This window comes from Tubulanus polymorphus, chromosome 1 (genome assembly GCF_964204645.1).
Source record: "Tubulanus polymorphus chromosome 1, tnTubPoly1.2, whole genome shotgun sequence".
NCBI lineage: Eukaryota > Metazoa > Nemertea > Palaeonemertea > Tubulaniformes > Tubulanidae > Tubulanus > Tubulanus polymorphus.
Genome location: NC_134025.1, coordinates 24,016,438 through 24,030,106, shown reverse-complemented (window position 1 = coordinate 24,030,106; position 13,669 = coordinate 24,016,438). Strand labels below are relative to the sequence as shown.

Below are 13,669 nucleotides of genomic sequence, written 5' to 3'. Positions count from 1 at the left end.
TTTTTTATAGCTCTCATGCATTTAGTAAATAAATAGTATATTTTCATTTTTCATGAATTGATGAAAACGAAATCATGATTTCAAAAAATCCTGTAACAGAGATAGGCTAGTTTTTTAGGCAAGATTTAAACCAAAATATGTGACCACTTCATTAGTACCGTATCAAACAAACAAGCCAATGTACACATCTCTGTGATAATGATTTCTGAAAATACGGATACCTAAAAATAAAAAGCCTCTGAATGATTCAAAAAGTGTTCGGTGACAGTGATCGAAATAAAAATACTGCAAATGATGTAAAAAGGTAAGTCTGTTTTCTCTAATTTTCATGATTTTTGGTACTACTTCAACGCTTGGATTGACTAAAGACGGGCGCGACTTGTGTTATTCTTAATGTATAAATGATGTGACCACATATATCATATCATATCATTTGATTACTGGTGAAAATCTACAAAACAAACTGGATTTGTTCTTACCTTGAGGATTGAATAGAAACCAAACTCGTCCGTCGCGTATCTGAATCACGACGAATTCATCTTGTTGCTGAGTGGATGCATAAAAAAGCGCCGCGTTTTGAGCAGTCGTGCGAAACTTCATGCGAATTCCTAGATTTCAAAATGTTGCACGTAATCATTCACGTAATTTGATCAAAAATTCAATGAAAAGCAGATACTGTTGAGCGCCTTACCAGTGAAACTGACATCAAATGGAAGGACTGTTCTCGGGAAATGATAGTAACCTCCGCCGGTAAATCTGGTACCGGGAACCACCGCTGGTGGAGGACTTGAAAAAGGTATCGTCATGCGTTCAACTAGATAGTATGGGTCGGGTCCATTCAGAACTGAAGGCGGATGCCAATTGATCTGCATTGTCGAGTAATTATAACCGGTAGCAACTGGTTTCATCACAGCCGATGGGGCTGAAAACATGATTGAGCAAAATATGAGAATCAAATTGCATTTACATTTCATTTCATCATTACTTCATTCTTCACCGGTCACTTACCCGATGGGAAGGTCTGGCCAGTAAAATCAGCACTGCTCACGCAACCTACTGAGTTGCATGCATCGACTTTGAATTTGTGAACGCTATAAGGCTTATAGCCAGTAACCTCATACTTGGTGACATTAGCAGGCACAGTTGCGATAAGCTTGAAAATATGAACAACACATATACATGTTAAGCACAATGCGGTATTCCGAATGAATCCTAATGCAAAATTCAAAGGAATCTTCTTACCTTTTCAATGATATCTTTACCGAAAGGATCTATAGTTTTATTATTGGGTACAAATTCCAACAGTTTGAAATGTAATATGATACCATTTGCTTGTGCTATTGATGGGGCAGTCCATATGATCTGTAAGGACGAGCTATCGATGCCTATTGAGGTTGGAATGGGCATGTAAAATGGTACTGAAATGAAAGAAAAGACAACAATGTGTATGTAATGCTGCAATAAAAACCATACCAAAAATAGATATAGTCTTTATGAATTTTTGACATAACATATTCAAACAGCCATGGAAATCAGAATTGAAAGAATGTATGTCAAATAATGCTTTTTTGTTAACTTTGTAAAGTGTATCATATAAGTCGAGTGATGATTGGTTGCTTAATAAATATTACTGTGTCTATAGGTATCTAACTTACAGGCCTCTCCTGTTCTCCCTGTCACCCAAGGACTCGCAGCCTTGCCATTATCATTCTGAGAAAGGATCTGGAAGTGATACTCGGTGAATGGTTTCAATCCAGTCACCGTGTAATTCGTAGCCGGAGGCGGCAACGCATTTTCATCGGTGGTTGATGGACGTGGGTTATATTGGCCAGCTGGATGAAATATCAGTTCTGCAGTTCCAGTAGCGGTGTCCTTTTTCCATAATTCATAAAAGATGATAATCCCTGAAACGAGGCCATCCTCCATTATATATGAATGTATATAAAAATTGATTCAGCAATGAGGAATTTAAAATAGATTTGCTAATATTTTACATTTGATACTAAAGGATTATTACCGTTCGGTTCCGTTGGTGGGCCCCATTTTAGAAACAACGTAGTACTATTGAAAGCCGTAATATTTGGAGCTGACTGACCCACTGGTGCAGCTCCGAGAGTCAAACCCTGCGTTGGTGTGCTGTTATAGCAACCCCCATGAGTGCACGCTTCTAGAACAAATGTATAGTTCATGAATGGCACAAGATTAGTGACTGTTGCAGTTGTATCGTTTGTCGATAACATTGACGAAGCAACAGTTTTTCCTTGCTCTCGTCCATAAAGCGTATAGCCGATGAGGTATCCATTCGGTTTTGAAGGCGGCGCCCATTCAAATGAGGCCGACGTTTGCATTATCCGTGTCAGGTTCAGCAAGAATACTCCGCTTGGCTGTCCTGGGAGCGTTTCGACCACTACAGTAGGGCTGCTCACACTTCCATTCACATTCCAAGCCGTTACAAAGTACGAGTACTGAGTAAATGGTTCGAGACCAGTATCCAAATAAGATCGAACTACAAAAGAGAATCATAGCTAACAATGTTTTTTATACATACCTGTACATGTAAACTAATGATTTGAATGGTTCGACTTCAATGAATTCCGAGAACAAATGCTTATCTGTTTATATGACGATTTTTCAACTTACCAATTGTATTGGCTTGAGATGTATCATTGATACTTGAAACATATATCTCCTTATCATTTCTCATCAACGCGTATTTAATGATGACTCCATTTTTATTGTCCGGTGGGCCCCACATAATACGCAGCTGGGTGGGACTAACATGGGCATATGTCGGAGGAGGCTGCTGATCGGGGGCTGGAAACAGATCGGTTTAGATTGGTCTCAAAATTTCATAAAATCTTTGAAAAATTAGTGCAAGCCACTCAGTATAATACATAAAAGATACAATAACATCTCCACACAACAGTAAATAAATGGAAGCAAAACATTCACATTATCCCATCAGCTTCTTCACATATTTTCCAAATCACCACTTACCCTTGCTACAGCCATATGGGTTGTTAGCATCCAAATTACTCGATCCTTCTACGCATACAGAACATTTCAATCCAGAAACAAATGGTTTACACTGACACTGACCATCAGTTCTTTCACAAGTCTTGTTAACACTTCCAGCCATATCACAGTTACACTTCCTACATCTTAAAGAATTAGAGTGGCGTCAATAGAATATTTCATGATATCAAAATATTGGAACAAGAATAAAGTCATTATTTCTACTAAGAAGTTTACTAAGACCAACTTATAGTCAGGGACGGGAAAAGTACCAATATACTCATCAACATCGACAATCTAACAACAATTGATTGATTTTGATGATTGTAACAGATACAGAAACCAATATCTTCAGAACTCAAGCAAAATCATGGACCATGTCAAGAGCTATAACTAATATATGACTTCGAAATTGATTGTGGTTATAGATATGCATAGTTGCCAATATAAATACAAATGATATGCAAATTCACTCAACGAATGTGCACACTCTCACACATACATATATATATATAGTCTAACTGAAAACATGAAATATGTTTATAACTTACTCATTATAATCAAATCTGTAGTATTCTTTATCACAGATATCGCATGTGCGACCTGTCAGTCCACTCCCAGCGATACAGCTACATTGGCCCGTTTTCGGATCACACGGAACATTTATGTAGGAACCACCAGTACGTCCACAGTTACACGGCTGACAGCCCTGACCCGGCTGGTTCAACACATAATGATCTAAACAAGTAGAGATTAAATAGCAATAGAAAAGATTGTTTTTTTTTTATAAGTTGGATTACGGATCTGCAACAAACATTTCTGGTTTTTAGGTAGGCCTATGAGTTTTTTTCCCGGCACCCCTCAAATAAAATATATTTGTCGGGTTCATTCAGTAAATTGTGTGACTTACAAAAATGGCGGCATCAGCTATGTGTAGGCAAAAAATAGGCAATATATCGGTATCATTTTCCAAAAACACCTCCACATGAATTCTAAATTTTTTCTTTTCAAATTCCCCTCTCCAATCACTAAATTAGTAATGAATTCAATATCTTGAAAAATTGTCCCCTCTCCAATCACAGTCCATCAAATCTATAATCCAACTTATAATGGCCTAAGAGCAAAATGCACATGTACATTTATGTGAAATTCAACATGATTTTGAAAACCAAAAACATTAAAAATGAATGAATAAAGACTTACTGACTGCACATGAGTCACAACGTCTATTGATTCTGTTACTGAGACAGGCGCACTGTCCGTTATTCTGATCACAAGCAAGTTGATACGGAGCCACTTGATCACCCTGGAATGTTCCCGACGGATCGCAATCGCACGGCGAACATCCAACAGTACTGTTCATTCCTAGACCCCAAGTATTTCCTTTACACTGATTACAAGTTCTCCCTTGAACATTTTGCATACAGGAACATGAACCGTTCATCTTGTCGCAAACTAATGAACTATTCATCGTCCCATTTATGTTACAACCACACGCATCGCAGCCATTCTGATTCGTCGCTTTCAAATTGTAGAAAGTGTCTTTACATCGGTCACATTTCAAACCTTCGACGTTTATCTTACATCGGCACATTCCTGTCTTTTTGTCGCAAACATTGTCTACAGACCCACTCGTATCACATCCGCAGGGCAAACAACCGTTTGCGAAGTTGTAGAAGCCATCTTTGCATTGGTCACACTGGCGACCAGTGATTCGGTCTTTACAAAAGCATTTTCCATTCGACGGATCACAATTTCTATTCATCGAGCCCGAAGGGTTGCATTCGCACGGAGAACAGCCATCAGGATTAATTTCAGTAAGATTGTAGTATTCATACTGGCACCTACTGCACTGTCGATCTGAATCAGACATCATATATACAAACATAAATGAACATTACATGTACAGTAATAAAGAAAGTTGGAAGGAAGAAGTTTGTTTCAGATTCTACGACTAAACAGGGATCTAAAAAGATATTTTACCTCTGACATTAGCTTTGCAATTACATTGTCCAGAAGTAGCATGACAGGATATATCTCCATTTATAGTCCCTGGTGCATGACAGCCACATGCATCACACCCTAAAGGTTTAGACGCTTGTAAATTGTAGAATCCATTTCTACATTTGTCACATTGGCGCTGATCCACATTTTCTTTACACCTACACTGGCCTCCAATCTATGTGTAGAAATGAAAAAAAAAAACAGACTTTGAAAATTTTGTCATGTGAATGAGTTTTAGAAGGAATTCGCTATTATACCTTTTCGCAATCCAAATCTGAACCATTAACCCCTGGAGCAAAACAGTTGCATAACGTGCAAACATTTTGAAGTTCAAGCGACTTTCCATAATCGCGATAATACAGCCGTACGCATACGTCGCATAACCGCCCGGTAGTATTGTGTTGACAATTTATACAAACTCCGCCGCCACCCGCATCGTGATTGTTGGGTGCTGAATCTAAACTCGCGTCGTATCTACAACTCGAGGCGTGATTGTGACATCGACAGGGTTTACAGTTGAACGCCTTATCCTGCATGCCGGATTTAAATGGTTTATCATTGAATAACGGCTTGCACCTATCGCACTGAAATTTCATGAAACCATAGTTTTATCACAGGATCGATAAATACATTCAAAACTTGCAAATTTCAATTCTTAAACATTTCTATTTCAATTTCATCGCATTCGCATACTAACCCGACTCCCTTCTGTGTTGCTGAGAGGATCGCATTGACATTTATACGGTAAAGCAGACAAGTCGCATGATTTTGCGTACCCATTACATTGACACCTGCATGTACCAGAGAAAAATATCATCAGTTATACTTTTGCATACAGAACTAATTGCTGAGTAAAAAGATGGGTAGAAATAACGTGAAGGTTTTTTTCATACCTGCCAATGATTATGTACTGAAAGAGGCCGTAATACAAGTACAATTGCGACAGATGTCCTTTCAACGTGACTCGAACTTTTTCAGCGAGAACAAAGTCTTTCAATTGTGGTGTATTATAGAAATCCATATAGCCCGGGCGTTCGCCGGGATATTGAGATAACAGATTGAACGTTACATTGCCTTGATTCATTAGTGCCGGTACATATTGGCTGTAATTGAAAACGCCCAAGAATATCAATGTACAGAAACTTGAAAGTTTGACGCCTTGGAAAATAACATATTGCTTAACAGTGTGGACAATAAATAGTATAATAGGAATTATATAATATTGAGGACCAATAGTTATTTTGGATTTGAATATCGACTGAATTGAATTGACCGGCAACCAGTCATATCGATGACATAGTGCACACTCACACAGAAACCAAAAGAAATCAAACTAATACCATTCCAGGACTCAACCCTTTCTGCACAGTGTGTAGCATACCACTGCGTTGTCTGGTATTCAAACTACATAACAATGGCCTAACATTCTGATGTAGTGCACATTGACTCACACATTACCCCTCAAAAAATGGATAGTAGCTATCATATTGTCATATCAGGTTCACAACTCTAAAGGAGGCACTTTTAAGCCGAAATATAAAAACATTTTTGTAACGGTTTCATGGCGTCAAAAAAAAATCATCAATGCTCATCTTACCTGCCGATCTGAATACAGTTTACTGCATTCGGTGTATTTAGTTGACCATTATTGGCGACGTTGAACTCCTTTTTACAGTCAGTAGCATATAATTGCCATCTTGTCCACGGGCTAGCACTATCCTTCATTCTTTCAATGATTATCGACTGTGACATCGGGCTGTAGAAAGTTAACACAACGTAGAATATCTGAAATGAATACAGGATTAGCAGGATTACGATTAGCATCAATGTATGAAGTTGGTAAACATTTTTCAAAAAAGTAATTTCATTAAAGACATAAACAATAGTGAACAATTTCTACACAATAGGTTTTTTAATAATAACTTCAAACAACTGATACTATTAATTATCAAGTCTATACCTGGAACTGATCGAGTAAATCAACAGTTAATGTCACTTCATTGAGATCAGACGATACCCAAAATGTTGAACTGTCTCCGTCGTTTAGATAACCGAGTGGATGAGAATAGTTATTCAAACGAACAACTTCATCAGCTGAAAGCAGAAATGAAAGTAAGTTATCAAATTTACAACTAAACTTTAAGATGTAAAAAAGACAGTAAAATTTTATATCAAAATCCAGAAAAATACAGAAAAGTTAAAAGGTTAAAAACGAATCTTATTTATCGAAAGAATTTAAATCAAAAGACACAATACTTCAAATTATCACCAGACGATGATCTCGAAATGTTCTCTCTTTTGATTTTAATTTTTCATAAACGATGTTTTTATCTTAAAAATTTTGTATATTTTTTAACTTAAACTCATTATTTATTCTTCATGTCAGAGAGTGTCTATTCTACTACAGTAAAATTGCAATTACCAGTTTTATCATTAGGGACGCCATTTCTGATACAGTATCGGCTACTTTGAGGACGGACTCGAGGATGGGTAGCCGGACATCGACAATTCGATTGAAGGGGAACGGACGGAAACACACCGGAATAAAGTTCACCAATTTCTCTATTCGTCAATGTGTACGAGTAAAATTTGAAGTCTTGCAAACGACCGAAAAATTGTCCATTGCCTGAAAGATTTTTAAATAAACAATAAGGATATTCTATAAATAACGACAATATTCAGAACTTTACTAATAATACTTCACGTTCCACCAAGTCAATATTACCTTGAGCATTATTGGCAACTTTTACAGTTCCTTGTCCATCAAATATGGGTAAAGGCAATGTGATAGTTTGAGTGGCAGCAAAGCCAGGGCGGAGCCCGTTAAAAAAGAAACTACACGATGTACTGTAAACCTATGGGTAAAAGACAAATCATTACTAATAACTGAATATAACAAATATGAAAAGAATCATTTCATGGATATGACTGAAAATTCAACAACAAAATTCAAATGCTTTTCTAAAACGTTTGCGAATCAAACCAACAAAAGATTACAAAATTTCTAATAATCAAGGTTTATATAGGAAGTAATTCTCATTCCATCTTTCGGGTTCTGCTGTTTACGTCTTTCTCTTGATAGCAGCAGTTGCTGTATGGAGAGTTTCATTGCCATTTTGATACCATTTGATACATCAACATTACATAGGCTACTAAATAAAGACTTAAACCAATTCAAAAATCTTTCTCTTGTTCGAGTTTTCTTTTTCAAAAAAGTTCACTTCGAGTTAAAGTACAATAAATAACCAAATAGTCGCATGCTAATAAACGCCACGAAAGTTCAATAACACGTAATGCAATATTTATGAGTGTGACGGGCATATTTCGAAGTCGATCTGTAATTAAGCAATGATGTAGTACGCGAATAAGATCATGCGTGCGAAACGCCGATCAACAATACGAAACCATGCTTCGCGTAATGAAATAATACCGCCATGTAGCCAATACTGGCAGCACGGCAAAATTGGTATAGATTTTTTTCGAATTGCTTATTTGCGATCGTGTGTTGTATTCATTATGTATGGAAATTGGTGTTAATTCGGAAAACTGTGGATCATGATTAAGAAACATGAAAGGTTCGAGATAGCTATGGACATTATATAAGAAAACCAAGGTTGTTACGCAGTGAAAATAGCCGATTCGACCAGTTAAGACGACCCGATGTTAATGGCCCGATGAAGCCATTGAAAATTTTCTTGCAGTCTTTTTTGGTGCAATCCAATGCATCACAGGCATTATTGATAGATGGAATGAAAAGCAACTCGAAAGCAGATATTCACTCACACCGATCAGTCTTTGAAAATACACTTTGTATTCTACAAGGTGGCCACTTTCCACCCATTTACAAATCCCTTGAGTTTTCCCTATTTTTTCACGCGATTACACAAAATTCCCTGCGTGAATCAGATAAATTTCTAGGTTAAAAATGTTACAACGCATTCATTTTCCATCGAATCGCATACTCATAAAGAAACAGGTGGTCATTAACATTATCCAAGTTTTCCAGGTTTTTAGTAAAAATTGTCAAATTCATGAGTTTTCCCAGATTTTTCTGATTCCCTGAGTGGTCAGTGGCAACCCTGTTCTAGACCAAATAACATGATTCCAATTTACTCTTCACCATACATTGACATACATATCATTTATTTCGTCACGAACATGGTTCTTTCTTTCGATAAAAATGCGTCATCGAGAGATTCAAAAACTACGTCTGATTCTGAGAATCTATACAGCCTTCTGTCGCACATATAACAACATCTGTCGCTTACATAGAAGTCTGAGATTAGCAACACCTCAACGTCTGTTTAACATATTATAAGGCAATTTCTGCCAAAACATCATCAATAATTTATGGAATGAATCTATCAATAACTCACACTTGGGATAGGCCTAAGTCCAAGATAGTTGCTCACTATCTTGGAAAAATTTGTCGTAGCATTATAGGCCTAATGGCACTAATGGATAGGTTGATAACTGTAACTGTGGCCCTTTTTTGAGTTGCTCTTTCCCTGACTATTCCTTGACATGCACACTGTTTTCCCTGACTTGATCTGCTAATAATCCGCTCAATTAACACAAATACATAGGATAAAGATGGAAACTTTGATTTTACGCGTGATCTGGCAATCTAAAAAACATTCCCTGACTTTTCCTTGATATTTAGCTTTTTTACAAAATTCCCTCACTATTCTCTGACTTTTTCAAAGAAAAAAAGAATCCATGACTTTTCCCCGATTTCTGTGTAATCATCATTATCTAGAAGGCTACAAATATATTGTATCATATCTTTATCTAGGGAGAAAACATATTCGTAAAGATGAAATATAATTCTCATTATATCGACAACATTAGGCTTACCTGTATGGCCAGATAATGCCAGGTATTAGGAGTAATAGTCTCAGTCAGTAAGGCTGATTTCTCGCCTTGCGAAGATCGGTAGAAAAATGTAACCGTCGTAGTATTTACGACCACTCGAAATATCAATCCACCGGATACGCTCAACGTCTTCTCTATCAGCGTTCTGAAATTTCAAACACTTCCATTAGCGGAATCAAATATCTTAACGAGTTAGGAAAAATGGAAGAAATATAATGAAGTTGATTAGAAAAATTTATCTATAAAAATTCATAGAATTTTCTGTTTCATCTTAGCTGAAACTAAAAATCAGAAATGATCATATTTGCAACAAGTAATTCATTAATTTTTTTCAAATAATCTGTAATAAGTAGTCGACCAACTACTAAATATTAGCCGGCTTATAAGCATCTTCCTTCTTTTTTCGGGATAGATTTGGATTTTGGGATAGATTGGTCAACATTCTAATGGGGCTAGCGCGTTGTTCGAGAATTCTTTAATTTGAAAAATACCCACCGACGAACAACATCTCGACCATCCGGTAACTAAGGGCCGAGGTGGGGTTTGATTACTGGTAGTCAGGCATTATTCAGCGGGAAGAGAAAATTAATCATCAGACCTGCCATGTTAATGTCATTATAACAACCCTTCACATATCGATTTTCCGCGAGTGTAAGTATCATTCGCAAAGTTGTCAATATTTTTGACTTCGGATTATATCGCGTCGACGTTAAGCCATAGGCCTATTTAACTCAATATACATATAGGTATAGCTTACGCGATATCAGGGATGAAACAAGTCTTTTTTTCACTGAATTCAAATGATAAATAAATTATCTCCCAGTATTCAATAAAATGTAAAGCGTATACCTGAAGTTTTACTAGTTCGAAAATGGAATAATTGAAATTTTATCGTCATAAAAAACTGATCACTTACCCAGCTGCTGAGTTGTCTAACTGAAACCACAAACTCATCGTAAAAGCTGCGTTTGCTCCTAAACTTACAGCCGATGTCGGCGACAACGAACAGACCTTGTTACCGCTGGGCGCGGGTTGGAAATGTATAGAATACGCCCCTTGAATACTATTAGGTCTTAAATTGATGGTGTCTCTTATGGCACAAGTCGGCAAAGAACTATCCGACAGCAAGGAAGAAAACGGAGGAAAATTCGTGCGAACCGGACAATCCTGGATACAAAATTCGTCACCCGGGCAGTTTTTCGTCGTCGCGGTTACATCAGCTGCGCTTTGGCAAAATGTTGTCCGAGTTGGTATTCCGCAAGTGCTTTGAACAGGAGTCGTCGTGATCGGTTTCCATAATTCCACGTTGAAAATTCGCGGAAAATTCCCTTGCGCGATCACCTCTGCCAGAAAAATATCCGAAATTACGAATAAACTCCCGATGATGAAGCGAATAGCCGCCATGCTTGCCAGCGACATCGGACGTCATATACCACTAACAGTCAACTCAAGAGTAGAACATCCAGAGTTTTCCAATATTGCACGCAGTACCTGTGAAAAACATATAAATGCAAGCCACTAAACAAAATCTAATGATGTGAAAAACATAGCCGCGCACAGTGGCAGTCGTGTATATATACCACTGGTTGATTTGCATTGATTCAGAATTCCGTTAGAAAGATCTATAAGCGAATTGTTATGCATTTTTAATAGATCGAATGAGTAAAGTCTTCATGTATAACGCCAATTATAACAGGTTAATTCAGCAATAATCAATAATTAATGAGTTATTTCTCAAGACTTTATGGCAAAGGTGCTTGCATCATGTTGGCTGAAGTTCAAGCCGAACTGTAAAATCAAGCAACAATTCATTTTTGACCACACTGCAATGAGACCAAGCTTTCTAAAAAATGAAAAATCTAAAAAATAGGATTTTTATTTTTACATTTTTATTTATAAAATCTAACACCATCTTTGCAGCAATTACATTTCTTTTGCATACATTTTTGCAGTTTTCTTTAGCGGCCCTATTCCTCATTGCTGAACCCCTCATTATAGATCTGTAAAAATTACCCTACAATCACTGAATGAAGCTTTATCAGATGCAATTCTTTAAAATGATAACTTTGGCCTTTTGAAAGTATGGTCCTTAAACTTGCTTCAGTGTACAGAAAAATTAAATTCATTTAGAAAAAATGAAAATTTGATAGTATATCGAGATATCTCAAATCATTTGCGATTATCAAAAAGTTTTCTTTGTTCTGTGTTGACTTGACATAAATTCAGAAAAATCTTCTTGAAATAAATGATTCCATTTTTTGTCAAAAGATTGTGGGGACATCATTTACATTTGATAATATAATTTGATTTAGGCCCCCCTATCTCAACATTTCTATTCAATTAGGCCCTATTCATGATTAGGCCTACCGGTAATAAAAAGTTCAAGTAAATAGAAACATAAAATTGAGAAAACTTTTTATTCATCATAAAAACGAGTGAGAACTCAAAATTTTTTTGCTAATTAGTTTGCTAGTTAAGTTACCTATCATTGTGGTAAATCAAATGGGCTTAGATTCAACAGCACTATCATATCAGCAGATCAGCACTCAATCAGAGGATACTGTTGTTAGCTTTTATATTCGGATGGGCTTGCTGTTGTGAAAATATATCGGAGTATTGTGAAACTCAACCACAGACAGGTTACTGACTGACGACTGATACGCGAGATCGGGTCGCCGATCGATAGTTAGTAGATGACCGGATGACCTTGAACTTGAACTTGAACTTATATTTATTGCGCCGTATATAACATTTATACATAGGATAAGACATGCAATAAATTTACAGGACAAAACATTAAAGAATGACATTAAATAGAGAATACATAATACATAGTAGCATAATCAAAAAACAAGAACTTATACAAGAAATAATTAGAAAAGCGCCCTCAGTCGCAAAGCTGAGGAATTACTATGAAATGGAGTCGAGTCTTAGCTTGACCAGTTTATTGACCAAATCGCAAACAATTGTGGAAATTTCGGGATCGTTGTTATTGTAAGACATCAGAAAGGCGAATTTATCAATGTGAGACATGGTCCTGAAATCGGTAAAAGTGTCCAAATACGTGAAAATATCAGACCTGGCACTGTCGGAGTATGAACAGTTGATCAGAAAATGCAGTTCATCGTCAACAGATTGATCTGAGCAAAATTGACAGATCCTATCGGGAACCGGTATTGGAGGTTTGTGATGTCGTCCAGTTTCAATACGGAGATGATGGGACCCAAGGCGTAATTTGGAGAATTCGCGGCGATTTGTGAAGTTGTTGGCAACAATATAATTTTCTATAATGAAGCGTGATTTAAATAGTTTGTAGGATCGGAGTTTTGGGTTTTTGTTTGAGTCATAATTTCTTTGAGCCAAATGGAAGAATAAAGAGCTTTTATTTTAGACTGCAGTAGATTAATTATCTTTTTTGGATGGTTTGACCCTTGATTGCACCAAACACCTGAGAGGTCGAGGCATTCCAGAAGTGAGTGGAGACTTGTGCACCAGTTCTGGGTTGAGTGCATGGACGTTATGTTTTCAAGATATGCTTTATATACAATAGTCGAACTGGATGACCACTCAGTCAAGTGGAACATATTGCGGCACGAAAAAAAGTAAAAGCATTCCGAATATCAGTCATATCTTATAAGCTCTTTAAATAGACCATATTGATACTTACCATTATATTTGACCAATGAGCACGAATTCTGATAATTCAACGACCGTCACAGCTGATCACGCATATCGTGTATCGATTGTCATGCGAAGCTCGCGGTACGAGACTTAT

The 13,669-nt window shown here is 36.9% G+C and overlaps 1 protein-coding gene across 1 annotated transcript in view; it reads right to left on the bottom strand.

Moving 5' to 3' along the window:
* Window positions 1-11,298, bottom strand: part of LOC141913394 (usherin-like) — a 31,423-nt gene extending 20,125 nt beyond the window's left edge. Inside the window, exons 1-20 of the mRNA XM_074804947.1 lie at window positions 10,811-11,298; window positions 9,877-10,039; window positions 7,745-7,874; window positions 7,442-7,645; window positions 6,980-7,113; window positions 6,617-6,804; window positions 5,913-6,122; window positions 5,717-5,810; window positions 5,277-5,603; window positions 4,999-5,194; window positions 4,219-4,875; window positions 3,567-3,753; window positions 2,998-3,161; window positions 2,641-2,814; window positions 2,018-2,506; window positions 1,656-1,904; window positions 1,243-1,418; window positions 1,009-1,153; window positions 692-922; window positions 480-608 (exon numbers count right to left, since the gene is read on the bottom strand). Of these exons, the coding sequence (XP_074661048.1) occupies window positions 480-608; window positions 692-922; window positions 1,009-1,153; window positions 1,243-1,418; window positions 1,656-1,904; window positions 2,018-2,506; window positions 2,641-2,814; window positions 2,998-3,161; window positions 3,567-3,753; window positions 4,219-4,875; window positions 4,999-5,194; window positions 5,277-5,603; window positions 5,717-5,810; window positions 5,913-6,122; window positions 6,617-6,804; window positions 6,980-7,113; window positions 7,442-7,645; window positions 7,745-7,874; window positions 9,877-10,039; window positions 10,811-11,298 (4,735 nt within the window). The remainder of the gene's footprint in view (window positions 1-479; window positions 609-691; window positions 923-1,008; window positions 1,154-1,242; window positions 1,419-1,655; window positions 1,905-2,017; window positions 2,507-2,640; window positions 2,815-2,997; window positions 3,162-3,566; window positions 3,754-4,218; window positions 4,876-4,998; window positions 5,195-5,276; window positions 5,604-5,716; window positions 5,811-5,912; window positions 6,123-6,616; window positions 6,805-6,979; window positions 7,114-7,441; window positions 7,646-7,744; window positions 7,875-9,876; window positions 10,040-10,810) is intronic.
* Between the last annotated feature and the right edge of the window lie 2,371 nt (window positions 11,299-13,669).